This window comes from Urtica dioica, chromosome 8 (genome assembly GCF_054948205.1).
Source record: "Urtica dioica subsp. dioica isolate 48M chromosome 8, U.dioica_male_clone48M_v1_H2, whole genome shotgun sequence".
Taxonomy (NCBI): Eukaryota; Viridiplantae; Streptophyta; class Magnoliopsida; order Rosales; family Urticaceae; genus Urtica; species Urtica dioica.
Genome location: NC_142763.1, coordinates 39888525 through 39916518, shown reverse-complemented (window position 1 = coordinate 39916518; position 27994 = coordinate 39888525). Strand labels below are relative to the sequence as shown.

Below are 27994 nucleotides of genomic sequence, written 5' to 3'. Positions count from 1 at the left end.
TATGAGACCTGCTCCTAACCCCCCCCCCCCCCCCCTCATGCGTGCGCGCAAGGCCCGGCCCGTGCGCCTGGCCTCGTGAGCGCCCGGGCCCGCTGGCTAGCATGCCTCGCGCGGCCCGCGGGTCTTGCGGTCCAGCCGGTCGGCTAGATACCGGCCTGACCCCGGCGGTCTGACCACTATGGGTCCGACCCCTGCCAAAAAAAATGAGGGAAAACCTCAAACGCCCTCAAGATTGAATTTCACGACTCGTGATCCACGAGCCATAAACATGGGGGGCTAATAAACTTCGCCGACCAGATCGTCTGCTGGGCCCCCGGCCCATGCTCGTGCCGGTGCACGCACGGCCCTGCCGGGCCTCCTGCCCATGCGAGCCCCGCGCCCTAGCCAAAGCTGTTGCCCGCGCGCACTTCTCTCCCCACGCCCGGCCGTCCTACGGGCCCCCAAGAGGCCGGCCCATAGCCTCCTCCAAACTCTATAAATATCACCCCCGTCTTCACTTGAGGGGGACCAAAAATTTCTTCTCTTGAGGCCATTCTCTCTACTCTCTTCTTGTGATATTCCAAGAGCTCTCTTCTCCTCTCCAGGCTCGGTTTAGAAATCCGAGAACCCCCCTCAACAACAAGTAGCGCGTTCCAATTCTGAGACCCGAGCATTCGCGACGCACACGTTGTGCCCTCGCTTCTTGACCCTTTAGTCAGAGCGCTAAGCTACGAGTCAAGCGACCCCTCTAAAGTCTTCACAGGAAGCTACGAGCGAGGTCCTTCTCTAAAGTCTTAAGTTCTTAACCTCCGAGTCTAAGATAGCCACAACCCCTACATTGAACTACGTTCTGACCTGATCCCGGGCTACGGGTATGTAGGCAGCCAACATTTGGTACGGTCACACCTCCCAAAACACACCTTCGGGTTTGGAGGGTGCAACTCGGTCTTCGAGTTCACACTTTGGTTCGGGAGCGATCACTTGGTCCGGCCTTGGATCGAACCGCCCGAAGTCTTAAATCGTTGTTCGTTTTCATGCGACAATAGTGTCCGAGTTCGTGGAATGCGACCTAATAATCGTACCGATGGTAATTCCGGAGGTGTTATTGCTTGGTCTTCAGTTCCACCTGAAAACCCTTCCCTCGCCGCCGCCAGAAAAGCTATGCTCGAGAAATCTACCTTTACCATCGCTGACATCACTGGAGATGTTAGCTCGAGCAGTTCCACAGAAGAAAGGACTGATGATCCTATCGATGTCATTGAAGAAGTTCTCGCGAATGTCTCTCCTCTTGAAAGTCTGCATATCTTGATTCATGGTAATCATGTTCCTCTCACACGCCTGATCTTGTAGAGGAGAACCTAAAAGATAGTGAGAACCTGGAATCACTTCTTGTGGATCATGAACCCCTACATGTGGATGTGATCGGTGGAATTTTAGGCTTAGGTCAACATGTCGAAAGTGTTGTTCCAACATCTTCTTCCCCTGTCTCTGAAGGGGATATTGAGAAAAAGAAAACCACTTGTGAGGCTATTCCTGCCTCCTTAAAAGAAAAGGTTGCTCATGATGATGATGTGTGCATTGCTACTCTTCTGTCGGAAAAGAAAAAGAGAAAGAGGAAGATTTCATAGGCCAACAAGCCTAAGGATGTTGTTGTCAGGCCCAAAAAGAAGAAGAAGGCCAAGGTCGGTCTCAATAAGAAATTGATGAAGAAACCAGTGGTGGAAGAAGTAGTCAACAGCTCTGCTGACATTGAAGAGGAGATTCCTTCGTTGCCTCTCTCTCTTGAGAACAGAAGGTTTGTGGGAGGACAGAAGCTCCCAAAGAATGTCTCGTCTGCTCCCATGGACAATGTCTCTTTTCACAAGGAAGATGGGGTTCTTAAGTGGCGGTTTGTGTATCATTGTGTGATCTTTCCCGAGAAAGAGTTGTCTAGCAAAGCTCTAAAGATTTGAATCATCATGGAACTCATGCATGATGCTGAGATGATCAAGACGGTCACTGACATAGGAGTCTACCACCCCAGTCTGGTGAAGGAATTCATATTAAATTTCTCCTCGTCCTTTGATGTTCCTGATGATGCTGAATTCATAAAAGTGTATGTCAGAGGTCATTGTTTTGAGATTTCTCTTGATGTTATTAACGACTTCCTTAGTTGAAGAAAAATCATAACTGCTAACCGAGTCTCTTCCCTGGACATCATTGCTAAAGAAATTACTGGTGATCATACCAAAGTTTGGCCTTCCAAGGTACTTTGCCGTCTTCTGATCTCTCTGCAAAGTACTATGTGCTCTATCGCATCGCTATCTGGGCTCTCTCCTCGCATGGGTCTAGCATCAAGGCAGAGCTGGCCTGCTTGATCTACCAAATATGTACTCGCTCCTCCTTTGATTTTGGAGAATTTTTTTTTATCACTTGGCAAAACATGCCAAGTCATATGTTGTGAAGCTTCCCATCGATTTTCCATCTATCATCACTGGCATTTTGCTCAAGCAAAACCACAACATTCTGCGAAGTACGGATATAGCAAGGAAAAAGTCTAGTGTTCTTTCTTTTAGCCACAAGCTCTTCGAAGGGAAACATGCATGTGACCTTGTCAGGCCTTCTACCGCGACATATTTCGCCTCAGACAGCACACTGAAGATAGGTCATCTCTCGATTGTTATGCAAAGTAATCTCTTGAAGGGACCGTATGATGAGATTGATGCCCTCGAGGAAATCATAGAGACCTCATCTCGCAGGAAGTCCATTTGTGAGCGACTTATGAAAGAGATGACGTCTGGAAAAGATGGAGCGTCTACCTCGCAGCATGGTCAGGACAAGGATGCTGAAGGTGATGAAGAGAATGGAGCTTCAGGCAACAGTGACTCTGACGAGCTTGAAGAAGAAAGTGATGACGACTCCTCCAAAACTGTTGCTGCCTAATCTGTCTTCATGATAGTCTGTTTCTTGAATTGTGCTCGTATATTTTGTTTGTTCTGGCTGGAACACCCTGACTGCTTTTTGTGTTCAGCTTTTTCTACTACTTTGGTATGTACTTGTTCAGACTATGATCGGATTGTGGTATGTTGTTTATCTGCTGTTTCAATTCTGATCTCTATGCCTTAGACTTTTTGGTTCCTCTCTTTGTCTGGTCTTTCCTTGCCTTTGGTATGTTTTTGAGGCAATCAGGGGGAGAGGTAGTCTTGTGGTCATGTATTTTGACATGTTCTACTCATGACGTTGTCTGATTGAAAACTGTTCTAGAAGTGCTTGCCTAAAAAATAGCCAAAGGGGGAGATTGTTGGTACGTTCAAGTTGGCATTATTTTTTAGTGCAAGTTGTTGAGGAAAGATGTCGATCTTCATGCTTCAGCTTTTGTCAAGACATCCTTCTTCTTGTGCGCAGACTATTTTTCTGGCAAGTTTCCTGTTTTGCCAGATTGCTTCGCATAAGACTTTCCTTGGTGATCTTCTCACGTGTATGGGTAAGGAAACCCTAGATTTACTTCCAGAGATGTATGACTGCTATAAAAGCCGTGCGCTCCCCCCTTAGCAGTCTTGACGCTTTAACAAAAAGAATTAGGGTTCCTAGACGAGCACGATCGGCGAATTGGAAAACTAATTGTTTTTGGTTAAGAGCGGTGTTATTCTTCAAACACTATTCCAGAAGACTGAGTGTTTGTGAGATTTGGATTTTGTGTCTACGTGATTGAAGTTTTCACGTGCGATGAGATTGAAGCCAATCAAGCAAGGTGAGTGCTTGGAGAGTGGAACTGAGAGGGATCTCAAAGTCAGGGGGAGTCCCTGTTCTTGGTAATCACTCGTGGTAATAGTTTCTATGGCATTGATATTTGTTGTATTCATATAAGTCCTATTTGTACTATTGACTACATTATAGTGAAATATTTTCCACTGGCTGTGAGCCCCCAGACGTAGGTGACGTTGCACCGAGCTGAGTAACCAATTTGTGTGACTCTTACTCTTTCGTACTCTTTGTTATCTATTCATTATTTGTGTTGAAGCAAGTTCTCGGACAATCTGGAAAATAAGGAGTGCAACTTGTTGGGAAAAGATAGAGTGAATACGTGCGAATAATTTAAAAAATTTTGACGTTTTGTGCACGAGAAAAGACAATCTGGATCTGATATGCTAAAAGGAAAAAAATAGAAGGATGATATCGCAATTCTTCAAATAGTTGAAGGGGCAGTTATTTATGCTGTAATAAAGTTATTGGATCATGCATACAATACAAAGGACAAATACATATCAATATCTTCAAATTAAAAATAATAATAATAACAATAAAGGAAAGATGAATATTCGCTGCGAAATCCATGGCCTCATCTATTTCTCATCTCTTTCCTCGTCTTTGAAGCACACGTATATATACACTCATTACAACGTTGCTATATATTCAATCGCTCGCGCGTATAGATATAAATCCTTCTTCTTCTTCTTCTTCTTCTTCTCTGCCGTACCCATTTCATTAGTCTGTTTTTCTTTCGTGAATCGCATTTCCGAAGCGATCAGAGCATAAGGGTTTTTTTTTCGTTCCTTTCTAGTGGAATTGGTTGATATGAGGTTTAACGGTGAGATTCGAATTATTGAAAACAACGACGACGAAGAAGAAGAAGAAGAACAGAGCTATTCGGTAATATGCCATGGCGTTGGGCTTCACAATCCAAACAAGCTTGTCGTTGGTTATGCTCTCACTTCAAAGAAAAAGAAGAGCTTTCTACAGCCCAAGCTCTTATTCTTGGCTCGGTATATTGTATATACATATACACAATATGCATATATACATATATATTCCTCTATAATTAGTCCTTATGGTTATGGCTCTGTGATTTTGTGTGTGTTTGTGACGGGAAAAAAAAAATCAACTTTGCCTAGCTTTTGAGTAATTTTCCTTTTATAGGTTGGTTCGACATTTTTTTCGTTATTTGTTTTGTAGTTTATCAGGTTTTTTTGGTTGTTGCTATGCTTTTATAAATTTATTGGCCAATAAGGTAAGAAAAGACAATAAATTTTGTAGCAATTGCTTTGTTTGTTTATAGCAGTTAAAAATAGAAAGAACAAAAATCACTTTCTCCAAAAGATTGGTAATTTGCCTACTGTTTTTGGCTTTTGGATTTTTGAGTCATCTGTTTTTGCTTAGAATCTGTTGTGGGTATATTGGAATCTATTGTTTTTGCCTTACTTTCTTTTATGGGAATATTCCATATTCCAGAATTACCCTTTGGACATTCGCCTTTTTATGGAACTAAAAGTCAATTCTTGTGGGTAGTTCTATTTTGACATCATTCAGCAATTTTACATTCTTGTTCTTGAACTAGTTTGTAATTGCTTATAACATTTTCCTGAGCAATTGATGTATAAAAATGATATTTTTTAAACAAATAATATTTTTCCCCCAATTTTCTGTATGGAAGTTTAACAAGAAGCCTTTGAGAAATGTGAAAAATATTTTTCTTATAGAAAAACATGGTTATATTCAATTGAGATTGTGAAACGGGAATCGGAATTTCGGCTGTAGAAATCTTCTGGATGGGAGCTTTAACATATGTTCAAGCTATCTGTTTTAAGCTTGATGAAACAAGTTTTATAATTTGGTTTATTATGTTTTATTAAACAGACTTAACTTGCAGACTACTGAGAAGATCTACACGTGCAAATAATTAAATTAATATAATTTTTGGATGCAGGAGCAAGGGAATATTCTTTGTTGCAATTGATATAAATAGGCCACTCTCGGATCAAGGTCCCTTTGACATTCTTCTGCATAAGGTTAGAATTTGTATTCGATGTCTCGTATTCAATGAATTGATTTTATTATTTAACTAGAGAAACTGTAATAAAATTAAGTAAAGAAGGTAAAGTCAAAGAAATAGTAGGGAAATCTGAAACTAAAAACTGTGAGGCAAAGGGCTGCCCAACACTTTCTTGATACGCTCGCAGTATTCGCTTGCATATTCAGTTTAAACAATCTTTGACGAACTCTTTATTTCTCTCAGTTGTCAGGAGATGAATGGAGCGACTTGATTGAGGTTCGTAAGAATTAATCCTTGCTCAACGACACATCTCCTCTTTTTGTTTCATTTTGATTGAAAATGTAGTCGTACTTTCTGGCTGTATACACTATTATGATGATATGTGTATTGTGTAGTAATGATCCGGATTGGCTGCTGGAAAAACCTCTTAACCCTTTCAAAACTTATTTTTTTATTGACATAAGTTGCAGTGTTCTTGGTTTCATGAATATTGATCGCTCACACGAATGTTGAACAAGAGTTTCATTGATATCTTGTATAGGTGTTTCTGAGCAAGTACATTGAGATGTATTGAGTTCTCTTACCGAATTCATTGTTTTTTAAGTAATTATATATTAGTATTATGGCTTGGATTTAATTACGTTTCTTTACTAGGTAGTTATGATATTATTCAGGAGGGGTATTTTAGTAATGATCTGAAAATTTAGTACAAATACTGCTTGTAATCACATTCCGGGGAAAATAAAATACATTCACCTTTGGAGGCATGATTTTACCACTGATATCTAGTTCAACATCAGGTACATAGGGTTCAATTTAAATATGTTTGACTGATTCGTCATTAATGGTTATGCTCTTCTTTGAATTTGATTTCTTATGACTATCTGGTTCTCAGTCATTATATTTTTTGTCGAGTTGATTACAAATTATCCTTTATTGTTCTTGTATGAAAGCCTAATGCTTTACGTGATGGAATTTGTTATATCTCAATTCTATTTCTAATGTTTCTCTTTCTCTTGTGTAGGATTACAAGCAAAAGCATCCTGAAGTAACTGTGCTTGATCCGCCAAAGGCAATCAAGCATCTGCATAATCGCCAGTCTATGCTTCAGGGTGTAATTGATCTAGACTTATCTGATTACCACGGTATAATAGTTATAATAATATGTTTTGACTATCTGTGGGAATCATTTGAAATGTTTCTTCTGATTTACAGAGTCTTTTTTTTAATTCGAGATATAATGCAGGTAAAGTTGGCGTCCCGAGGCAATTGGTAGTCATGAAAGACCCAATGTCTATACCGTACGAAGTTACTAAAGCCGGTTTACGGTTACCACTAGGTATGCTACGTTCTCTTGTATTTTGTATTTTTACATCATTTATAACTGAATTACAAAAGTTCTTGTCAGGAGGGTTATTTAGTATGGTTTTGGGGTTCTTAAGGTCTTTATGAAATAGGGCTTTTAAGGTGTTAGATTCATGAGAATCATCTAGGGCTTTTAAGGTGCTAAATTCATGAGAAAATTGCTCCAAGTTAAATTATTTGATGTTTCTTTCTTCGTTTTGTCACCTAAGTTGCGAAGCCGTTAACAGCCAAGTCTCATGAACTATTTCTCGCCTACGATCAATTCTCTCTCCAAGAGCTAAAACCTCCCTTGGTCCTACAAGAGTTTGTAAACCACGGTATACTGTTATTTCCGATGTATTATCGACCCGAAAAGTTTAGTAGGACATTGCAACTTATATTACATTTTACTTGTTTTCAGGTGGTGTTGTTTTCAAAATCTATATTGTCGGAGAGAGTATAAAAGTGGTGAGGCGCTTTTCGCTCCCTGATGTCACTAAGCAGGATCTATCAGAGGTCTCTGGTTTGTTCCGTTTTCCTAGGGTTTCGTGCGCTGCGGCTACGGCCAACGAGGCTGATCTGGACCCTAGTATTGCTGGTGAGGCACGATTGAACTTGTTCCTTTTTAGGCAATTATTATGGTCAATAAATAGTTCTTAGTCGGTTAAGCAAAGATTGTTCCTTTAGGCAGACATTTGAAAAAACACTGGCCGGATGGTTCCGTTTACAGAAATGCAGAAGTGGATGAAAAGGCCGACGGAAATTTTATAACCTTTTGATTACAAAAATTCACCGAAATTCCAACAAATCTATGTTTATCAATTGAAGTTTCGTTATTTGGAAGGAAAAAAAAAAAAATCAGTGTCCCCATTTTTTGGCAGGATGACGACTTATAATAACAAAACAAAATAATATACATTCCATCGGCGGTATATGTCAAAAATCGAAAGAAATAAAAAACGATTTTACAAACCTTGGTTCTACTAAGATGCATCGTCCTCAAATAGCCGTCTCTGTTGACTGTTACAGAACTTCCTCCACAACCGTTGCTCGAGAGACTTGTTAAAGAGCTTCGTCACAGACTGGTAAAAATTAATTTACCTGCAGCAAGCATTTGTAATTTATTTTTACCTGCAACAAGCATTGGAAATTTTCTCTTAACCCATGTTTTGATTTTGATCATATTGTGTGACAGGACCTCCGATTGTTCAACATAGACATGATCCGAAAACTTGGGACCAAAGATGTATTTTACGTCATCGATATCAATTACTTTCCCGGCAAGTATACACAAGTCATGGTCTTTCTCTCTAGTTTCTGACGATTACACTAATTTAATAATACTGAACGTTACATATGATAATAATAATAATAATGCAGGTTACGGGAAACTGCCTGATTACGAGCACGTCTTTACGGATTTTCTGCTGAACCTAAAGCAGAAAAAATAAACTTACGACTTGGATGTAATTTATCACTAATATATATATATATATATATATATATATATATATAGAGAGAGAGAGAGAGAGAGAGAGAGAGAGAGATGCATAACACAGGCGGTGAGCCATGTAATTAATAACCAGTTACAGATTGACATTATACGTACTCTTTTTAGTATATAACTAACTTTATTAACTAATTTTCTCGTATTTCAATCGTAAAACAAACATGCATTTGGACTCGAAGCGCAATCTAGATTTTTAGGAGATAGCGAGAATACACGAGGACAAACATAAATGAATTTGGCTTCTTAGGATAAATGCTAGGGAATCATCGACTATGCACATATATGTACAAATAACAATAATAAAAAAAGACAATGTCGTCAAAGAAACTTTCACAGATATTGACTATTTACACAACTATGTAAAGCAGTGTATGTACAGTTCCCAAGACAACTCCGAATTCTACCAAAATGGGCACCACCTGAAAGCAGCAAAGTCACAACCAATCACTTTCAAACAACAAATCCAAGGCGTCAAACGGGAAAAAAGAAACCAGCTGAAACATACCCGACGTAATTTTGGCAGAGATTTTCATGGGACGTGGCTTGAATGATCAACTTTTGAACTTGAACTTTGACCGACAAGCCGTGGTCCGCCTCTCGGGCATCTCCAGCAAAGGCATTGTGGTCAACAGCGGGTGGAACAGAGTTGGTCGGCGTTGAAAAGTCGCGGCCGGTGAGTTTGTGACTCATGCGAGCCATCACAACCACCGCCCGCTCGTTCAGCACCTCGTTTGCGTCACCCAGTTGATTTACGGCCTACATGTCACAATACGCTCAGTGGTTACAGTGACAGTAAAATAATGTTAACCTTCACTTTTTTTCTTTTTTTTCCGACGTCTAGCTTTTTAATTGTACAAAAAAATACCATAACATTTCAAAATTTTGCAATAATACCCAATTTTCAATTTTGCAAATTTATGCCCTCATTTGTCAATTTTTAAATTTTATAATTAGATAATTTTGAGAGACATTAAATATTAAAATCATGTAGTTAGGAACTTAAAATATAAAAAATATTATTACTATATAGTAAATTTAACCAAGGTATAAAATTGAATATGAAAAGTGAGGGTTTAGTTTCGCAGAAAGTGAAAATTGTCAGATATTATTTTGTAGTTAGTACTGATAGGACCCTGGGTAGTTTAGACACTCAGATCAAACTTGACGAGTACACCAAATCGGCCAACAATTCTAGAGACCAGTCAATCTCTCCGTCTATATCACTCTACTCATAATAACTCAACTTATAACTAAATCAATTATCTCATGAACCCCTATGATCTATTCATTTACTAAAATATAGTTAAACGAATAAAATTCCTAATCCACCCCTCTTGCTCGTTAATGTTACTGAGTCTAACAGGTACCTGAAGCAATTCTCTCTCACGAGCACCACGCTGGGGTTGCTGAAGATTATCTTCTGGAGGCTCTTCAGCGTTCACTGCAGACGTGCCGTGAGAATTTCCGAGCAACGACATTTGTGGGACTTCGTTGAAGTTGAACAGACGCCAATTGATGAGAGGGTCATGTACAAAGGCCTGTGAGACAAGCCACAAAGGATTAGCTCTGAATTATGACAGAGAGAGAGAGAGAGAGAGAGAGAGAGACTCGTAGGTTCTACCTCCATCATCGCCATAACACTATCTTTGTGCGCTCGTAGAACTTGCATTACATTTTCACAAGTTGAACGGAAGTTTCCCTCGATACCACTGACCTCCATAGCTTTTGTGAGCATTCTTGTCAAGCGGAACGGAACCTGAATGATAAATTACATAAATAAGAAAACATATAGGCAAAAATAGAAAAATAAAAAAGAAATATTTTTTATGTTATTCCGAGGGAGAACCTTCTCAGGGAACTTTTCACGGTTCATAGAAGCTTCGAAACAGTCTCCAAAATCAATGTGCAAGATCTTCCCACTGCAAAAGAAAACAGAGATAAGATTTTCGGTATATAGTGGCAAGCACTATTTTTCATCTCCTTCATACCTATAGCGGTGCAGCATAAGATTGCTCGGGTGGCGATCACCTAACCCGAGAAGGTAACCAACCTGGAAAAGTTAGATATGCAATGTCAATGGCCGAGCTTTCTTATTTTACTTGATAATGATAAAAAATGAAACTTAATAATTACTACGAGAGAAATGGCAATTACAGCCATAGTTGTGAGATAAAACGAAGGAGCAAGATGACAGAACAAGAAGCCATTCATCAGGGTTGAGAAAAGAGTGCAAAACAAAATAAGTTTGTACCATGCTCATAACAGCTAAACTTCTAGTGTAATTCGTTCTTCTCTCCAGCCATACTTCAGATGTGCGACTTTTCAGCCAAAGAACCTACATGAAAAGCAGATCCAGTAAACTTGAGATAACACATTCAAGGAATGGGATGTAAAGCATGCAATGAAGGATATGGATTCTTAAGTATATGCACCCGTGAAAGATCGTTTCCTTCTGTATTTTGAAGCGCATAGTCAAAAACTTCAACTTTTGCTATAAGTGGCAAATGGTCGTAATCTGGAGCGAAACTTAGCATAAATTTGTGCTCTTGATTCAGTGTGATCTGCGAAACCAACAAACCATATTATCAGTTAGTACAGACAATCGAGCACCTACAAAAATTCCACCCACGCATGCATGCACAGACATACAAGCCAACACATGATAAGTATCACAAGTTTCTAAAATAAAAGAGTCGACAACAGACCTTTCTAGCATCTCTATACTCTCTAATAAGATGGTGAAGGGTGTCGCAGTGTGGGACCCAACCAATCAATCCACTGTTTGGAGACAATGGAATCACATCATATCGTTGAATTGACAAGTCCTTTTCCGAAGTTTTTCTCGAATTCTCCAGAAGAGTATTTACCAACCCAAATAGCTGAAAAAAGGTTAAAAAAGAGACGTATTATAGAAAATGGCAGGAAAGAAAGTAACAAGCAACATTTGGCACACAACTATCCATGTGAAAAATTTGAGTGGAAAGGATAATTCACCTGCATTACTCGTTCATCTTGTCGCAAGTCTTCGTGTCCCTTCAAGAGAAAGGCATAATCCTCGCCATCACTCCCATGAATTGTTAATTTTCTGGGTCTTTGCTTAGATGTTATGACAACAAGCTGGGGTGCGAATGACCCAATTGTTACAACTGGCGAGTCTGGATATATATAAAAACAAATAATAAATAAAAAAACTGACTATTTTTAGGCATGTAATTTCAATGAAATACCAAAACATTCCCTATAAACTATCCATCATAATCTTTACCGGCACGATATGTTCCGGGAACAGCAAGCTCTAAGTCACGACATTGTAGCAACTCCGGTGAGACGGACTATTAACAACACACACAGATCGTTAGCATCACTATAAAGAAAATAAGAGATCATAAGCTCGAAATTTAATCTTACTTGCAGATCCAGAGTAGTAAGAGTTTGAAGCTGCTTATCTATCCGCCTGAATACATGATAGTAGAGATCCCATGCCTATTTGAGCAATGAAAGAGATCATCAGAACCAAGGGTGTGCTAGATTGAAAATTGGGAGAAATGAACTTCCTCCTATAAACATTCTATTGTAACAAAATAAATAAATGAATAAATTTAAAAATTAAAAAATACATGTTTTAGAAAGAGGTTCCCTAAAATGAAACATTTTACCACAACTTCTATGCTGCTAAAAGCAAATAATACTATCCTAAGAAAATAAAAATAAAAGGAAAGAAACTATGCGTTTTGAGTTTCTATACCTGTTTAATTAATTTGGGAGGAATGAACTCTCTGCTATAACCAGTCTATTGTGACAAAATAAATAAATAAATAAAATAAATGAAAAAACAAATATAAATACATGTTTTAGAAAAAGGTTTCCTAAATGAACATTTGACCACAAATTCTATGCTGCTAAAGCATATAAATGTACTATCCCAAGAAAATAAAAATAAAACGAAAAAATTATGCGTTTTGAGTTTCTATACCTGAGTAAGCTCTGCGTCCTTTCCAGTTCTCTTGTATTTCATACAACACTCGTAGGCTTCAAGTAGTTCTCGGCGATAAGCCTCAATAAACAAAACCAAAACAATTAGTTTGGATAGCAGTCATGCACTAGACAGAATTTATAGTTCAAGAGTGTTATATTTATGAATCGGTTCCAAGTGCTGATGTTCAAATAACGAGTCAAAAAACTTGAGTAAAAAAAATTCACTTAATCACAATATTACTACTATTTTTTAGCAAAACAAACGATAGTAATGGATGCAATCAATTAGCATGAAAGTGGTTGACATTGCCAACAAGATCAATATCACTTTCGCTTCTTATTCTTTAAGTCACATGAAATGAAGGGTGAATTAATGCACCAACCTCAATAAATGCCCTCTCTTTCGTGGTGGTATTGGCTCTCATAGCACCTTCCTCGAGCATTTCATGTAATGGCTCTAATGTTTTTAACATTCCCTCAATGTTATGTTCACCAAAATACAACCGACTAGCTTCTTCAAGTGCTTCATGCCACATTTCATGCCAAAGTATAGCAACCCTGATTAGTTCCTGTGACACAAGTTGTGCCTGCCAGAAATATAACATATCAGACCCAACAGGCAGAAAAGGGTGAAATAAAACAGAACCATGAAGAGAATTTAGGTTTCTTGTATTACCTGGTCCACAAGCACACCACTGTGTTGTCGAACCCTGTCAACCACTTCTTGAGCTGCCGCTTTGCGCAAGTTACTAATGGACTTGCATGCTACAAGGAGCGGGTACATGAGAGCCTGCAATAGATATCAAATGCTGATTTACTTGGATCGAATTTTGGCAGCTTTACCTTTTATTCAATTTTTTTTTTTTTCAGGTTACAATTTAGTTAATATAGGAACTCAAAATTGTGTCCAAAATGAAAAGATATAATTTGAGAAATAAAATATTTCATAAATTAATACCACACTAACTCAAAAGAGAGAGAGAGAGAGAGAGAGAGAGAGAGAGAGAGAATGATTTGAGTGAAAGGCCAATAACAACAGACCTGCGGATGGGTTTGACCAATTCGAACCAATAGTGATTGTATGAGTTCTCTCACAGCATGATTATTAGAATGTATACGGGCAATTATCTGCGGTAAGACCACCAGCCATGTGTTGATGTTCACAAGTGCAAATCCTTTTTGAAGCGCCATTTGTACTTCCCCCGTGGCTCCATGATTGAACCATAATGTAAGAAGGCGAAGAATGTCCTGAAATGAGTCCACAGTCATTATATATGACGTTGATGAGAAATTAACATGTAACGCCCAAGTTGAAGGATAAACATTCACCTGCAAGCTATCATCAACCCCTTTTGCATTTGCTGCACATGCTATTGAATGAAAATATCCAGTGACTGCAGCTACAACAAACTGTCCGGCCACATTGGGATAACCTCTCAAGGTGTAATGAGACATTACTGCGGTGTTGAACAATGCCCACTTATGCCATGCTTTCGACCATTTGGTAGCACACTGGGTGGCGTTCCCAAAGGCAGTCAGGATATCTACACCAACCGAAAGTTACCAATCTTGATATGTTTTTCATGGAAAAAAAAAAAACAGTAACTATATATCAACTATAAGCATACATACCTTGTATAGAATCATCATCCAATCCAGGAGACAGAGCCCATTGCCAAATTCCAAGTCTAAGGTAGGCACGGGCAAGGAGCGGTACACTTGAGGTGTTACCGCTCATTATGCTCACTTGTGCACCTTGAATATTAGTTGAACTCGAAATCTCCATGACTAAACTCTGTGAGAGAATAGAGTATTGTTTAGATAAACCTCATCCTTAGCCAATCCTATATTCGTGGCTTGGAACATACACAAATAGGCTATACCTGCAACCGAGAAAATGCTTCCTTGCGCTTGAAATCCTCACCAAGAGACCATTGGTATTTCAAATATGCAACCATCACTTGTGGAGGCCCATTATATCGCACACTTTCATGAGATGTTTCGGGATCATACTGAAAAAAGTTCATAAATTTATCAGAGAACATGCATACACACAATACAGACGTGAACAAAGGAACATGGAAACATCAACTCAGAGCGAGTATAAACCACTGACCTGTAAGAGCTTGATTAGAGTAGACTTGGCCTGACTTATCCGTCCATTTTTTCGGCAAAGTGAAGCAAACTTAAGCCAATTATCAGTGTCTTCTGTGGGAGGAAGCACTAGTGCTCTGACAGCTAATAGTGCCTGCCAAACCTGAATTTTGGGAGAAAGATATAAGCATAATCATAAGATGAAATTCACTTACTAGAAAACTAATGTATATACCTCAACATTTCTTTTTGCTCCTTGTATGCGATCAGTCCACATATTACGGATAAGTGCTCGCCGTCCTTCAGCGACTGGATTTCCAATGGGAAGCGTGCAGTAATCAATTACCTGGTCAAACACCATATTTATAACCAACACAGCACGATAAAATAGGCACTGATATAAATCAACAAAGTTAAGCATCAGAACAAACCTCTTCAAGTTCCGACAGCTGCTGAACACGAACCATGTTGATATAAGCGCGGTCATAGCTTTCCAGAACCTGCACAGCAAAGGTGTATAGACTATCATCCTCTTTGACTATGTTAAAAGTACACACACACACACACACACACAGTATTTTCTTTGGAAGAAATCCACATGGAAAATGATGAACCTTGGAAGTTCATGCATCATAACAGAATTTAAATCAAGTTTTTTTTTTCAAAGGTATTAAATCAAGTATCCAGATAGCCAAAATTCAAAGCAAGAATACTCACCAGAGCAGCAAGCTCTGTTGCCAGGCATTTCCTAGCTCTCTCCACATATTCGCGTGCTTCATCATACTGGCCCAAATGAAACAGACACAAGATGTACGAAAATCAAAGCATAGCTGAAGAGTGAATAATCACCCATCGACGTCAGGAGGCATAATAGTTGTACCTTTGCTCTATGAACTAGTAGGACAGCCCTGAAGAATGTACCACTGCTGCTCCCATCACCACTAGTGGTGGTATTTCCCAATCCTCTCAGTTTAGTTTCATCCCCATCATCTAATCGAGAAACATACTCCGACATCTGATCCCACTCTCCCATATTCCAAGCAGCATTTGCAGCCTGGCACAATCATATCCATTATACATACAACCAACTATACATATTACAAGCGTTTTAGTCACAAATGAAGCACGCAAACTAACCATTGGTGCCATTTCCAACCGGGCAGCAGGTTCAGCCGGAGTCCAATATTCCTTACAAAGGCTGTTCAGCTCTTCCCACCGAGCCAAAGCAGCAAGGCATCGCATACGACCTTAAAACAGGACGCACCACAGAAAACGTTTATTAACAGTAAGATAATGGCATAAAATGGAAAACCCTTGAATCGGAAATGCAAACACAGAGAAAAAAAAATGCACTCTAGGATAAGGAGTTCGCAAAAAAGAGTGTATTATATTTTATTACCGATTTTTTTTACTGTTCCCTGCCTGACCACACAACATTTGGGAACCTGAAACACTAGCAATTGCTAGGTGGGTACCCAGATGTTTGTGAGAACTGAACTCAGGAGTCCGGGCCTCTTGGAAATAAACCAAGGGCCTGACCACTGGACCAACAACACTTGGGTATATTATTTTTTTTCGAACAAGAACACCATTATATTCTCTCCAAGATTAACTAAGCCTACACCACTATGATGTTTCGTGCAATCATCATTTTATTACTCTTTTTTTTTAACAAAATTGTTCTAAATATGTCAGTTACAAATTTGAAAGACCGCTCGACGAAATCTAAATAATGATAGGTCAAACTACGTACATACCTAAAGTTGCATCCAAAACAAGATGGGGACTTGACGCTTGGGCGGCTTTAGCAGTGTAGGCCTTCAAAGCATCCTCCCACCGTTGCAATTTCTCATACCTAAACAAATGCAACAATCATAACTATCTTGAATACAATTGAAAATAGTTCAAGAAGAAATGGCGATTAACTTACTACATGGATAGATCATGAATACAATATGACACCATAAGTACAACACAAACAGAAATGGCAATAAATCTTAAGAGTAACTAAATGATAAAGACATGAATCCCAATAATTATTTACCATGATTCCTTCAGTTGTACTTCCAAAATTTGCTGAGCATAGGTTAATATTCCAACAGCAGCCTACAAAGAAAAAATAATGAATAAATAATTGACACCCATATTCAAGAGCACACAGCTCAAAGTGCCTTCAAGGGGAAGCAGATAAAACTTCAGCGTTATAGATACATAAACATTTTTAAGAAACCTCATGCTGATGCAGCTGATTGTTGATATGGATAAGTGCTTCCACTACAGCCACAGGATTCGCATCCATCTTCTTGGAACAAGCTCCTTCGAATTCCATTTCTTTATAATGAAGGGCCTTTGCGAAGGCCCGACACTGCAGCATAGCGTTAACGATGAAATGTGTAAGGAGTAACAGAATCTGAAACTACTAAGGTATGGAGTATTAAAACAACGTCAGGAAAAAAGGTAACTATAAAAAAAGTTACCTTTTCTGCAAGAGCACCAAGAAGGCGAATATCTATTGGAAGAGCTTTTTCATCATGTTCCATAAACTCAGCCTGAAAAATCAGTCCATTTAGAAGACAGCAGGTCTCTACTACAGATTTACAATAAACAAAAACTTCCCGATCAAACAGAAATTCAAAAGGTAAGCACTTCAATTTAAGATCAGCTAGCTAAAAGGGGGAGGCTTTCTCATAGCTTCTCTTAACTTCTTCCTCTGGAAAAACAAGATCAGTTTCCACTTAACAAAATTGTTAGTTCTGGAATATGGTGGTGTCAAGTAGATATGTAACCTGTAATTTTTTTTTCAAAAAATTAGCCAAATAAGCCACCGAAAATCTAAGAATTGCTAGATAGCCAACCTTTTGTAAATTTTTTGTAAATAGCCACCTCAACTTATTTAAGGCACTCAAAAAGACACAAATACCCAAAAAACATTCCCGCTTATTTTGGGTTTTTTTTTTTTTTTGTCTTTTTAAGTGCCGTAAATAAGTTGATGTGGCTATTTACAGAAAATTAACAAAAAGTTGGCTATTATACAAAACGCTATAAGTCAAACGGCTATATAGCTAAAAGACCCCCTTTTTTTTACAAAAGTAACGAATAAACAAGTAAAAGCTTTGATAATGTAGAACCTCACACACTGATCATTCATATCAACACAAGAAACAGGGCACGATTCTGGTGCGCCCTTATGATCAAAGATTAAAACTAACTTGCTTACACTTAAAGCTTCCGAGAATCGCTTGGGTAGCTATAGAACAACCATGTTATAACCAAGGTGTAAAGCTATCAGAGACAAAAGCAGCCTCGACTAATTGAAAGTTTTGGTTGAAGTGCTATGTAAATTTCTCAAGCAACAAAAGTATTTTTAAATGAAAACAATAATGACATTAATGAGAATAGTTGTTTAGACGCTGAAAATACCTACCAAATTAAGAAGTGTAGCCAAAATATCTGGGGGGATGTTAGGAGATGAAAATGCCATCTCCATACTCCGAATCAACTGTCTCTGACTAGTCTCCTTCAGTTGTGACCAACAACTTACAAAACCGGCCGCAAACAACTCACGCCCAACAAAAGGCTGCAAAGCTTCTAATTAAAATCCATGCTTCAGATCAATGACCGGAAAGCAGAGTAACAAAATACTACCTGCAATTGTGCAAGCCTTGCACAGGTTCGCAAAGCTGGAGAAGGGGATTCCTTTAGAAGTTGAATACTAAAATGTCGCATCCATTCTGTCCAATCTTCTCTGGTACTACGCTGAGAAGCCTCTCCAGCGGAGCGTAACCGGCCATCATTAACCTATAATTTTCTCATAGTAATGAAAATCAGAAACACGACCATCTATTTTTTCAGCAAGAAACACAACCATCTATAATAGATTACAAAAATGCAAGGCGCGGCCAGTGATGCAAAACAGGCAGAATACTTCCGTACTCTACGTACCTGATGACCTCGAAGTTGTTTCTGTGCATCAGACCCTTCGTCATATGGATCATTCTCCACATTATTCAAAGGATCACTTACAACTTCAACTGGAAGCTTCCGACTTAATCGTTGGGCAGCAGTACTTCCTAAGATTAGTGGTTCCCGCTTTTTCAATCGTCCTTCAATTTCCTCAAAATCCTTATGCTACAGGAAGAACACGTTTATAGTTACAGAAGAATGAAATATATACTTATCATATTTGGAGCCAGAAAATGGTCATATACCCGCAACCGATGCTTCAACATAAGCTTGTGTATTGATGGGATAAAGATGGTGAAGTCCTCTCCGAGAGCTTGAGCCAAACAACAAAGGGCATCAACTGTATCCTTTCGAAGCGCATCAACTGCATCTTTTCGAAGCTCGTCATTCTTCCTGTGAATTGAAAAGAAGTTGAGCCTTGAGTTGTGGATATAAACAATTTTTTTTTTAAATCAGATTTAAGCACTGAAGTGCATCAAGGAAAGATCGATGAAAGGAAACGTAAGTAGAGAAGCCAGATGCAGCACATGCCTCTTTACCACTCTTCATTTGATCCCATTATAGATTATTCTTTTTTGTGTCACGGTTATTTTCAATCAGCCAAGCTACACTATTACATTTTAAATGGCGTGAGAATGAGGCATACCCATCCAAGACGACCTTCAGGTGATGCACAAGAGAAGATATATGGCCAGTAACCTAATAAAAGGGGAAAGAGCATTACCTCCTCCAACAGTTCATTCCAAAAAGACATAGAGAAAAAACGATTTCTACTTATCAAACTAGTCTAGCTTATGAACCTGCACACGTGGGATCAATCTTGTCAGAGTTTTGATAGCAGCCCTTCTTATTTCTACCGAAGCTTCCACTTTGAACAATCGAATAAGTGCGGGAAGAAGTAAATGCATATGTTCATCCAAAGTTCCTGCAAATTTAACAGTTTTGCATGAGAAACAAAGGTTTAAACTTTAAAGAGACAAGATTAAATTTAAATCCCCACAAATGGATGTAAGTTTACTAATCGTGTCCATGTAAAATTCATCGAGCACAATATCTGTATTTCGCACTTCACGGAACAATCCGCTGAACCGATGGGTGAAAGAAATAAGCAAAATGTCTACTAAAAAAACAAGAAAACTAACCACCAAACACTTCTAGTGTATGAAGCATGTCGAGAACATAGGTGTAATCATTATATCTTTCTGCATCACCCAGGACTTGGATACAGCATGGAAGAATATCGGGGAGATATGTTCTGAACTCATCATTGAGAGCTAAGCAAAGCTGTTCTACTAGATGCAAAACCTGTGAAGATATTGTTTAGTCTCCCTTGAAAAGTTGAGTAAGTGTATTTAAAAGAAAGAGAACATGTTGAATACGAAAGACACCCAACAAGTTAGAACAAGCAGGACCTAAATCCGAGCACACTGAAAGAGGTAGTTTAGCTTTTTAATATTAGTTTATTTTTTTTGGCTAACAGAAATAAGAACTTACTGGATAGCCAAGTGGAGGACGGTTGGCAGCAGGAAAACTGAAAGATGACCACAATTCTGAAACTAAGGAAAGCAACTCTGGAAGATACTTCCGGATGTGCTGCACAGATGTCGAGGTCACATGTTATCTCAAGAATTTCTTCAGAGGCACTTCATGAGAAAACAAAATTAGCATCATCATGTACCTGACGAACAATAGACACTAAAGTTCCGAGCTTCCATGTGATAAAATCTTTCAAGGCATCATCACATGTACGAACAATGTGAAAGAGATCCGGTAAAACCTACAAAAACCCAAAAGCAAAATGTTGACGCAATACAGACAAGTCCAGAGAAAAAGGCTTAATTTTCCATTATATCCTTCACTTAAGGGTGATGAAAACAGCACTAGAAGAATAAATGCCAGTAACCCATGTATTTGATAGGATTAACTTTCAAGTCATTAATCATTAATCTATATAACCATACTAAATGTGTTCTGTCAGGAAAAATAAAGAGTTTTCTGAGTAAAAGACACTAACCTTCTGCAAATATGGAACGCAGCCTAGCCCCATTGACTTGTGTCCAAAACAAACATAATGTTAAAATTAGTATCAAGGATAATAATAATAACAATAACAATAACAATAATAAGGACATGAACAACAGTCGTCATCTTAAAGTACCTTGAATATAAACATCAGCGATCCAACCACCTTAAGGTGGTAACTAGAAAGGGAAGGGTCTCTAAGTATTCGCATGAGGGAATTGATAGCAACCTGAGTGAGAATAAACAATGTAACAAACAGAAACGGCACAAACCATTAGTGGCAAAAGATCGGCAAAGCCCATCTTACACCAACTTGAAAAAACCCATAGTGCAATACCGTGGAATAGTAATCCTCAGAAGTAGCAAAAGAAGGCCAAAGATCAACAGGCAGATCATCCATCGACTGAAGGTGTTGACCAGAATCGCTGGCGGCGCGGGTAACATCTCCATGTGAGCCTGGCAGGCTAAGTTGATTTCTTTTATGCAGATGTGGATCCAAGGCACCAATAATTCCAAGAACCTTAAGAGTAATTCGCCAAATTAGTGGGACAGTTTTATATATATATATATATATATATATATATATATATATATATATATATATATATATATATATATATGTATACAAGTATCTATAGATTCTATATGATTAAACTAAGAAATCTTTCTATATCCAGCTTTTCTGTTTTCACTTTCCACGAGCTATACCGCAGCGTGTTATTCTATCGAATTAAATATATATATATATATGTAACTTTCGTCTCAACGTTCAAAATTATATTTATCTTCTAAAATTACTAAGTTTATATCAAAAATAAAATAAATAAATAAAAAATAAAAACACTGCTTGAAAGGCATTACCTTTAGCGCTTCACGTCTGGTAGACCACGCTAACTCTAACTCGCCATGCAGCAACTTCAAAAGTAAGCCAAGTAACTGTGGATACTCGTTGTATGGAGTTATAACATACCTGTCACATCAAATATTAGCATATTAAAGAGAATTCAAATGGTAAAACTAAGATCATTTCTTTGTAGACGAATGCAGGCTTAAGGTTACTCCATTTTTGTCTGATGCTATAATTATCTTTATCTTAGAGTTATGTCAGATGCTCTCTGAACTTTTTTATGAAAAAAGAAAATGACAATTACTTTTTATAATAAATTATATAGAGTACTAGAGGAACATCCTTAAAAGTGATCTCTGACTATATTGCTAAACAAAGCATAAGATCTACACAAGATTTTGCATAATTTTTTTTATATAACATCAAAGGTATAACATTAAACAAAGAAAAACCAAAACATGTAGCATGTACCCGGTGCTCTGGACAACTTGACCAAGAGTGGTAACTGCTACTTCACGTTTCGTGACAGCTGCCCCATCCAATAGAGCTTCGACAATTAAAGGCATAAGTTCAGGCATATATCGCCTCATCTCAAAACCACCCTAGCCAATAACAACAAAATGCATGATCAAAGAATAATTCAGGGGAATAGAAAATAAAGTCACAAAATACTTGGAAGGGCAATAAGGTCGACATTCCTGTTTGTTTATACAAGTGTCATCATTCACACTTGAAGATAAAAGTATTTTTAAGTTTACGTTCCACTAGATCAATCTTTATGCCCACTCAAATTCTCACTCGACACTAGAACAAGGAAAGTATAGGGTAACCGAAACAAGGACAATATTGACTTACTGATACAAACTGCAGTAGTTCAAAAGATAATACCTATATCAACTACAGACAAAGTACTCGAAAACAAGAAATTTTGCAGTATAGCAAACAAAGCATGACACCATATGAATGCCAGAACAAACTTGCACTACCCAAAACAAGTAAGAAATTTATACAACATGCAAATCAATAGTTCTGGGAGCATCACTGCATACCACTCTAGCAAGATCTCCAACAGTCACAAGAACTCCACTGATGATGGCATTGTTTGCATTTGCACCATTACCCTCATTAAGCCTTTCCACAAGTGCCTGCACCAAACAGCTATTTCAGCAAGGAAAGAGAGAACTATCCAAAGGACGGCAGTGTAATTTAGACTACAAATTAGATCAATATTTATATATAGTGGAAGGAAAAAAAATGTTAACCTTGTGTACAGGAGCAATATATGGGCGAATTAATCTTTCACAGTTGCGAATCAAGCAACCAAGTAACTTGGCACTTTCTTCTCTGCATTTACTATCTGCACTGCTGACACGGATCTAGAAGTTTTTATCTGTTCCTTTAGATGCAGTAAATAAACTTGTGTACTGGACTGGTTACAAAAAAAATTTTTTTTTTTTGAAACAATAACTACTTATATTAATGAAGACGTGAGCCGATTTACACAAAAAGGTGAGACACGAAAATACACCAATTCTTTCATATTACCTCTTTTCTAAGTATGTCAACAACTGTATAAGATGACGACGAAGCGCTGGAAGAACATATGCAGGATTTTTTTCTGATAGCCTCCCGGCCAATGAAATTGCAAACTCTCGAACTTCAAAATCCTACAAAAGTACACAAATTATAGAAATTTAACAAAAAAGTCATCCCAGTCCTATGACAATGCAATGATTGTGATCATGTAAGGAACAAACTTATACCGGCAATTAACAAACAAGCATTGAGAAATTTGAAAGTTCATCAAGCAGATAAAATACGTAACATAAAATAAATGATTTTCTCACATCACTTGCTCACACCACACGGTTTTTCAGGATCAAGCTTAAGCTTACAGTCTATAATTGTAAGACTTGCATGAACCAAAAGATAGATACAGCACCGCACCTCATCATTTAAAGCAGCAAAAACCGCACTCAGGCTATCAGCTTGTGCCAAAAAATCATCAAAACTTCTATCCCCGTGTAGAGCAGAAAAGATTGAATGCCGAACAGAAACTTCAGCATCTGCAACGGCTGCAATTAAAAGTCTTTCAACAATCTGCAGAAACAATATATGACACAAGTGTGTTATTTATAAAAGTAATGAAATAAAAAGATATACAGATTTTCCAAATGAAACACTTCGTGGGAAACCAACCTCTTCAACCAAGCGCCGACGCTTTCCACCGGTTCGATTAGATCTGCTTGAACCAAATTGAGTGGAGGCTAAACTAGAAAAGGAATTTGAAACTAGTCGGCAACAGCATAAAGCAGCATCTTTTCGTGTCGCTCCATCATCATCATCCAGATATACAACTACCGACACTCTTCCAAATTCAAGAAGGTCGTGACCCTACCAAAATCTTATATTTTAGTGATATTTATTTCAAATACACTTTTGAGTTCTAAATCAAAATAAAACATTCCCACACCTTGAAATTAAAACGAGACAAGGTTTGCAAAGCAAGTTGGACAAGAGCTGAAGCACCAAGTTCTGAAGCTTGCTGAGGAACAGTCACCAAACTTCCTCGACTTGGACCAACAATGGATCTCCCTTGCATGTAATGAGTCTTCGAAAGTACCATTGAAATGCTATCGAGCAATCGATCTTGAATAGAAGACAGCAATGAGGGAATACTGAAACAGCCACCAATGTTAAAATGAATAAACCTATTAAAAAGACATATTAGATCAGTTCAAAAAAGTCTAATACCTATCGGATATTTGTTGAAGGGCCACAACAAGAGTAGGGGAGAGACCTGTAGAAAACATAAGATCCAAAAGCCCGCGAACATGAGGTTCCATGGCAGGTCCCATAGCTTTTGCAATGTTTCCAACACAAGCTAAAGCCTCGAGTGAAGGCTTTCCCCTGCGGGGTGCAATCTACAACAATAACAAAAATAACTATGATTAGTTTTATATTAAGTTCTACAAAACAAACTCGTGATGGAGAATGTAGCATACTGCATCGCGTAAAGGAGCCATAATTGTCGGCAAATAGTTCACAAGTTCCCCATCCAAAGCACCAGCCATCTCCCCGAGAGCAATAAACCCACTAGCACGTTCAGCTGGTATACGCAGAACAGCGAGGATATGATTCATGCATATCTGCAAAATAACAATTAGTTAGACATAACACTAAATTAAGGATCAAATACTTTCTGCCTAAAGACATTAGCACTAATCATTCAGAGGGTAATAAAGGACTAAATGTTAAAAATAAAAATAAATAAATAAAAAAAAAAAAAACATTATACACAAACCGTTAAATAATTGGTAACAAATCGATCACGCAAAAAGTGAGCAATCCGTGGTAACAATGAAGTGATGCTCCGTCGAACAAGACGATCCCGGTGCTCTAGATATCTAAGAACAATTTCAGCAACTTCTCTGTACCTTGACATCATGAACTCGCCCGTATTTCTGGACAAATAAAATTTGTTTCAAATCGAACATCTAAACTAGAGCAAATCAATTGACAAGCCCAAAGGCAACACAATGGTAAAATGTAGTAAAAATTGTCTTGTCATTATACCACATTTCCAACATCTATGTTACTACTGTTATCATGTGCATCCTTTCGAAGTCGTTTTCATTATTCGACAGATGATCAAAATGCCAGGAAAGACATCTTAATATATTAAAATTGTCTTTCTGTTATAATAAATAAATATAGATCCTTCTAAACAGAGCATGCTTTGAACTTACCCCAGATTATAAAATGAAAATAACCATTGAGAAAGAAGTATCGGATAATAGTAAAATATGACCGACGAATAACATTCCAGAGGCCAACTAAAAAATTTCCAAGAGAAATAGGGGATAATCAACATATAAATAACTGACAAAATAGGGTATGAAAAAGAAAGTTACCCTGCCCCCCATCTACATTAGTACACCTCGGGCTATCAACTATCTCTCCATATTCGTTCACACAAGAACATCAAATCATATCATCAACAAAATTCATTTGCATACTCGATATGATCACGTAAACTAACAATCATTTTCTTGTACAGTTAGCATGCATTTTCCTAGGAAAATGTTCTATCGCCAAACTAAAAGTAAATTTTACTGCATCTAAACCTTAAGAGCTCTCCTACGGCAAGTAGAGAACCATGTATGCTGTGAACAGGAGCGTTTCTACCCAATCCATCTTGTGTAGCCTCAAACATACGATAATACCTGCAAATAACAGAAGTTTCATTTACGCATAACAATAAACAAAAGGGTTAATAAATAAATTTTAGTGAGAGAAAGGGGAAATCGGAAACAAGAGCTCTAAAATTTTAACATGTATAAGAGGAAGAAATCTTGACCTCAAATGTTTTTTTTAGGGGACTTAGACATGACTCGAACCCACAACCTCATTAGGTGTGGGTTGAGGAACTCACCACTTGAGCTACCCAGTAATACTATAATGTATAAGTAAGGAACAAACCATTGCACACGCCATCGGGTCTCTCGCTTCTCAATAACTCGAAGACAAGCACGCAATGCCTCCACGGCTCGCTCTCGAACATCCAATCTTGGATCTCTTAGTGCAACCCAAATGACATCAACAAATTCAGGTACATGTACATTGAACTTCGTTGAAGCATTTTCTGCCATTTCCTACAATGATATAGAACTACTCCAGTGAGCATTCATGTTCAATGTATATAAAACAATCAGTGAGAATCTGGACTGTTGATGTACAACCTCTGGAATCATATAAGCAAAACTAAAAATGATACAGTAATAGATAGCCTTCCAGTACATGATCTAGAAAAATATCAACAACTGACCAACAAACGGAATATAATTGCCCTTTTAGAGAATAATATATTTGATTCATAAATGAAGTATAATAAATAAGCAATGCAAGGGATTTACATAGCCTTTTTTTAATGAAACTGAAACTATTTTCTTTGATGATATAGGGGATTTACTTTAAGAATTAAGACAGCGGCATAGCGGCGATATTCTACTCTCTCTCCACGCAGCCAATCCAACGCAATCTTGATCTGAGAATAATAAAATGGCGTTTAATATACATATTTTAGTCCTCCACAAAGAAAGTATACAAATTTACTCCGCAAACCAGTAACAGCAAGATTCATAGAAGAAAAAAATAAATGTATGTAAAATTAAGGCGGAGAAGATGTAACGGGGCAAACCTGGTGTTCAACCTCATCTGCGGTCATTGCTCCACCAGCTCTGGCCAGATGACCCAGAACCCGACTAGCTAATTCTAGAATTTCAGGATCACGTTTTACATCAAACACAGTCCGCATATAGTTGGAGAACTTTGAGACCTTGGAGGCGTTCTCCCCAAGGGCAACATCTATTAACTCATCGATAGCCCTTAAAGCTCCCATGTTTTCCCCAGCGTCATTACTTTCTAACAGAGCAGAAATTCGATCATATAATTGATCCATGAAACGGGAAAATGCTTCTCCGCTAAGATCATGAGCTTCTTCCTCCAAGTGCTTCTTAAAAGCTAACGTGGCCCCCTCCTGCAAAAGTCCGGTGGCTCAGATTACATCAACCAAGGTATAATCACATCGAATTCTAAACATATTGATAAACTAATATGGATGTGAATTTTAATTATTGAGTGTGAAAAGTAAATTGCTTAGTAAAAGCGCCAAAACAACCATAATGACAACTGATATCTGAGACTAAACAAGACACCAAAGCATTAGATCAATGATCAATCCGAGGATATCAATAATAACCCGTAAAAGAAAAAAAAAATGTGTTCACGTTCGTAGACCTCAACGCCGCCAAGAATTCTTACCAAGAATTAAAAATCAATTATTCAATTCAGGTAACCAAAATCAACAATACCACCAATGACCTCCACTACTACAAAGAAAGACTTCCTCTCAACTAATCATAACCTAAAGAGGCCATTTCTCATTCTCTCTGTCTCTGAAATTCCCAGAGCTTGGCTAGCTTCAATCGCTTAATTCCCCTCAAAATATCCAGGTTTAACAATATTTCGACCAAGAAATTAAACTAAAGTAACCATTATGATTCTCCTGGGAAAGAAACGGAAAAATGTGAGAAAAATCGTGCCTTGGGAGTTCGAACGCAGAGGTCGGCGAGAATCCGGTTAAGCGCGTCGGAGTTCCCGCCGGAAGGTACGGCGGGTGCGGCGGCGGCACCGTAGCGAACGGACTGAGAAGAGGACGCCATCGAAGGCTCGCTCTCTCCTCTCTAGCAAACCCTAAAACCCAAAACGAAGCTCAATTCTTGATCTTCTCTCTTCTCTCGGCTCCAACTCTATTATTTATTTGTATTTTTCGGATCTCATATATCAATATAGTGAGACTGTTGATTTTGTTTCCTTTTCCTCAATCCTGCGTTGTTACATAAACGCCTTCGTGTTTTTACCCTTTTTTTCTCTCTCTCTCTCTCTCTCTCTCTCTCCCCTAACGAGACGGACGTCACATGATGAATTATTTACGACGCGTCGTTTTTAT

At 38.2% G+C, this 27994-nt stretch overlaps 2 protein-coding genes across 4 annotated transcripts; one reads left to right on the top strand and one right to left on the bottom strand.

Moving 5' to 3' along the window:
- Window positions 1–4254: 4254 nt before the first annotated feature.
- Window positions 4255–8638, top strand: LOC149389781 (Inositol 1,3,4-trisphosphate 5/6-kinase family protein). Of its 3 annotated transcripts, none has more exons than XM_089623203.1 (10): window positions 4255–4721; window positions 5663–5744; window positions 5972–6004; window positions 6753–6873; window positions 6975–7067; window positions 7303–7410; window positions 7494–7670; window positions 8102–8157; window positions 8268–8356; window positions 8453–8638. In XM_089623203.1, the coding sequence occupies exons 1-10, from the start codon at window positions 4534–4536 to the stop codon at window positions 8469–8471; spliced, it is 966 nt and encodes a 321-aa protein (XP_089479329.1). In that variant the 5' UTR covers window positions 4255–4533; the 3' UTR covers window positions 8472–8638. The 3 variants fall into 3 exon arrangements, with proteins under 3 accessions (XP_089479329.1, XP_089479327.1, XP_089479328.1); XM_089623201.1 differs by having other exon boundaries at window positions 8268–8352; window positions 8453–8636; XM_089623202.1 differs by lacking the exon at window positions 5972–6004 and having other exon boundaries at window positions 8268–8352; window positions 8453–8637.
- A 215-nt stretch (window positions 8639–8853) lies between these two features.
- TOR (target of rapamycin) lies at window positions 8854–27893 on the bottom strand. The gene is made up of 57 exons (XM_089623200.1): window positions 27588–27893; window positions 26684–27022; window positions 26456–26530; window positions 25966–26138; window positions 25611–25709; window positions 24788–24947; window positions 24489–24632; window positions 24238–24407; window positions 23957–24161; window positions 23683–23877; window positions 23431–23583; window positions 23029–23150; window positions 22746–22845; window positions 22533–22628; window positions 21955–22085; window positions 21498–21606; window positions 20974–21156; window positions 20773–20865; window positions 20629–20664; window positions 20293–20391; window positions 20109–20207; window positions 19757–19919; window positions 19415–19539; window positions 19261–19313; window positions 18860–19007; window positions 18594–18779; window positions 18297–18449; window positions 18076–18228; window positions 17129–17200; window positions 16882–17016; window positions 16696–16757; window positions 16409–16506; window positions 15789–15898; window positions 15532–15705; window positions 15369–15434; window positions 15083–15151; window positions 14887–14997; window positions 14674–14814; window positions 14441–14569; window positions 14190–14352; window positions 13887–14101; window positions 13599–13805; window positions 13234–13347; window positions 12941–13144; window positions 12556–12636; window positions 11991–12065; window positions 11848–11914; window positions 11577–11737; window positions 11288–11461; window positions 11015–11143; window positions 10834–10917; window positions 10571–10632; window positions 10429–10501; window positions 10204–10338; window positions 9950–10120; window positions 9088–9338; window positions 8854–9001 (listed from the first exon to the last, which is right to left on the bottom strand). The coding sequence occupies exons 1-57, from the start codon at window positions 27705–27707 to the stop codon at window positions 8983–8985; spliced, it is 7434 nt and encodes a 2477-aa protein (XP_089479326.1). The 5' UTR covers window positions 27708–27893; the 3' UTR covers window positions 8854–8982.
- Window positions 27894–27994: the final 101 nt, after the last annotated feature.

What these genes read in the sequence shown, in the direction of transcription:
- LOC149389781 (XM_089623201.1), top strand. Translation starts at nt 4,534, where the DNA reads ATGAGGTTTAACGGTGAGATTCGAATTATTGAAAACAACGACGACGAA. An exon ending in AATGGAGCGACTTGATTGAG is followed by an intron (nt 6,005 to 6,752) that starts GTTCGTAAGAAT and finishes TCTCTTGTGTAG; the next exon opens with GATTACAAGCAAAAGCATCC. An exon ending in CGATATCAATTACTTTCCCG is followed by an intron (nt 8,353 to 8,452) that starts GCAAGTATACAC and finishes ATAATAATGCAG; the next exon opens with GTTACGGGAAACTGCCTGAT.
- TOR (XM_089623200.1), bottom strand. Translation starts at nt 27,707, where the DNA reads ATGGCGTCCTCTTCTCAGTCCGTTCGCTACGGTGCCGCCGCCGCACCC. An exon ending in TGGCTCCTTTACGCGATGCA is followed by an intron (nt 24,408 to 24,488) that starts GTATGCTACATT and finishes TTATTGTTGTAG; the next exon opens with ATTGCACCCCGCAGGGGAAA. An exon ending in GCGTTCCATATTTGCAGAAG is followed by an intron (nt 20,392 to 20,628) that starts GTTAGTGTCTTT and finishes GGGTTTTTGTAG; the next exon opens with GTTTTACCGGATCTCTTTCA.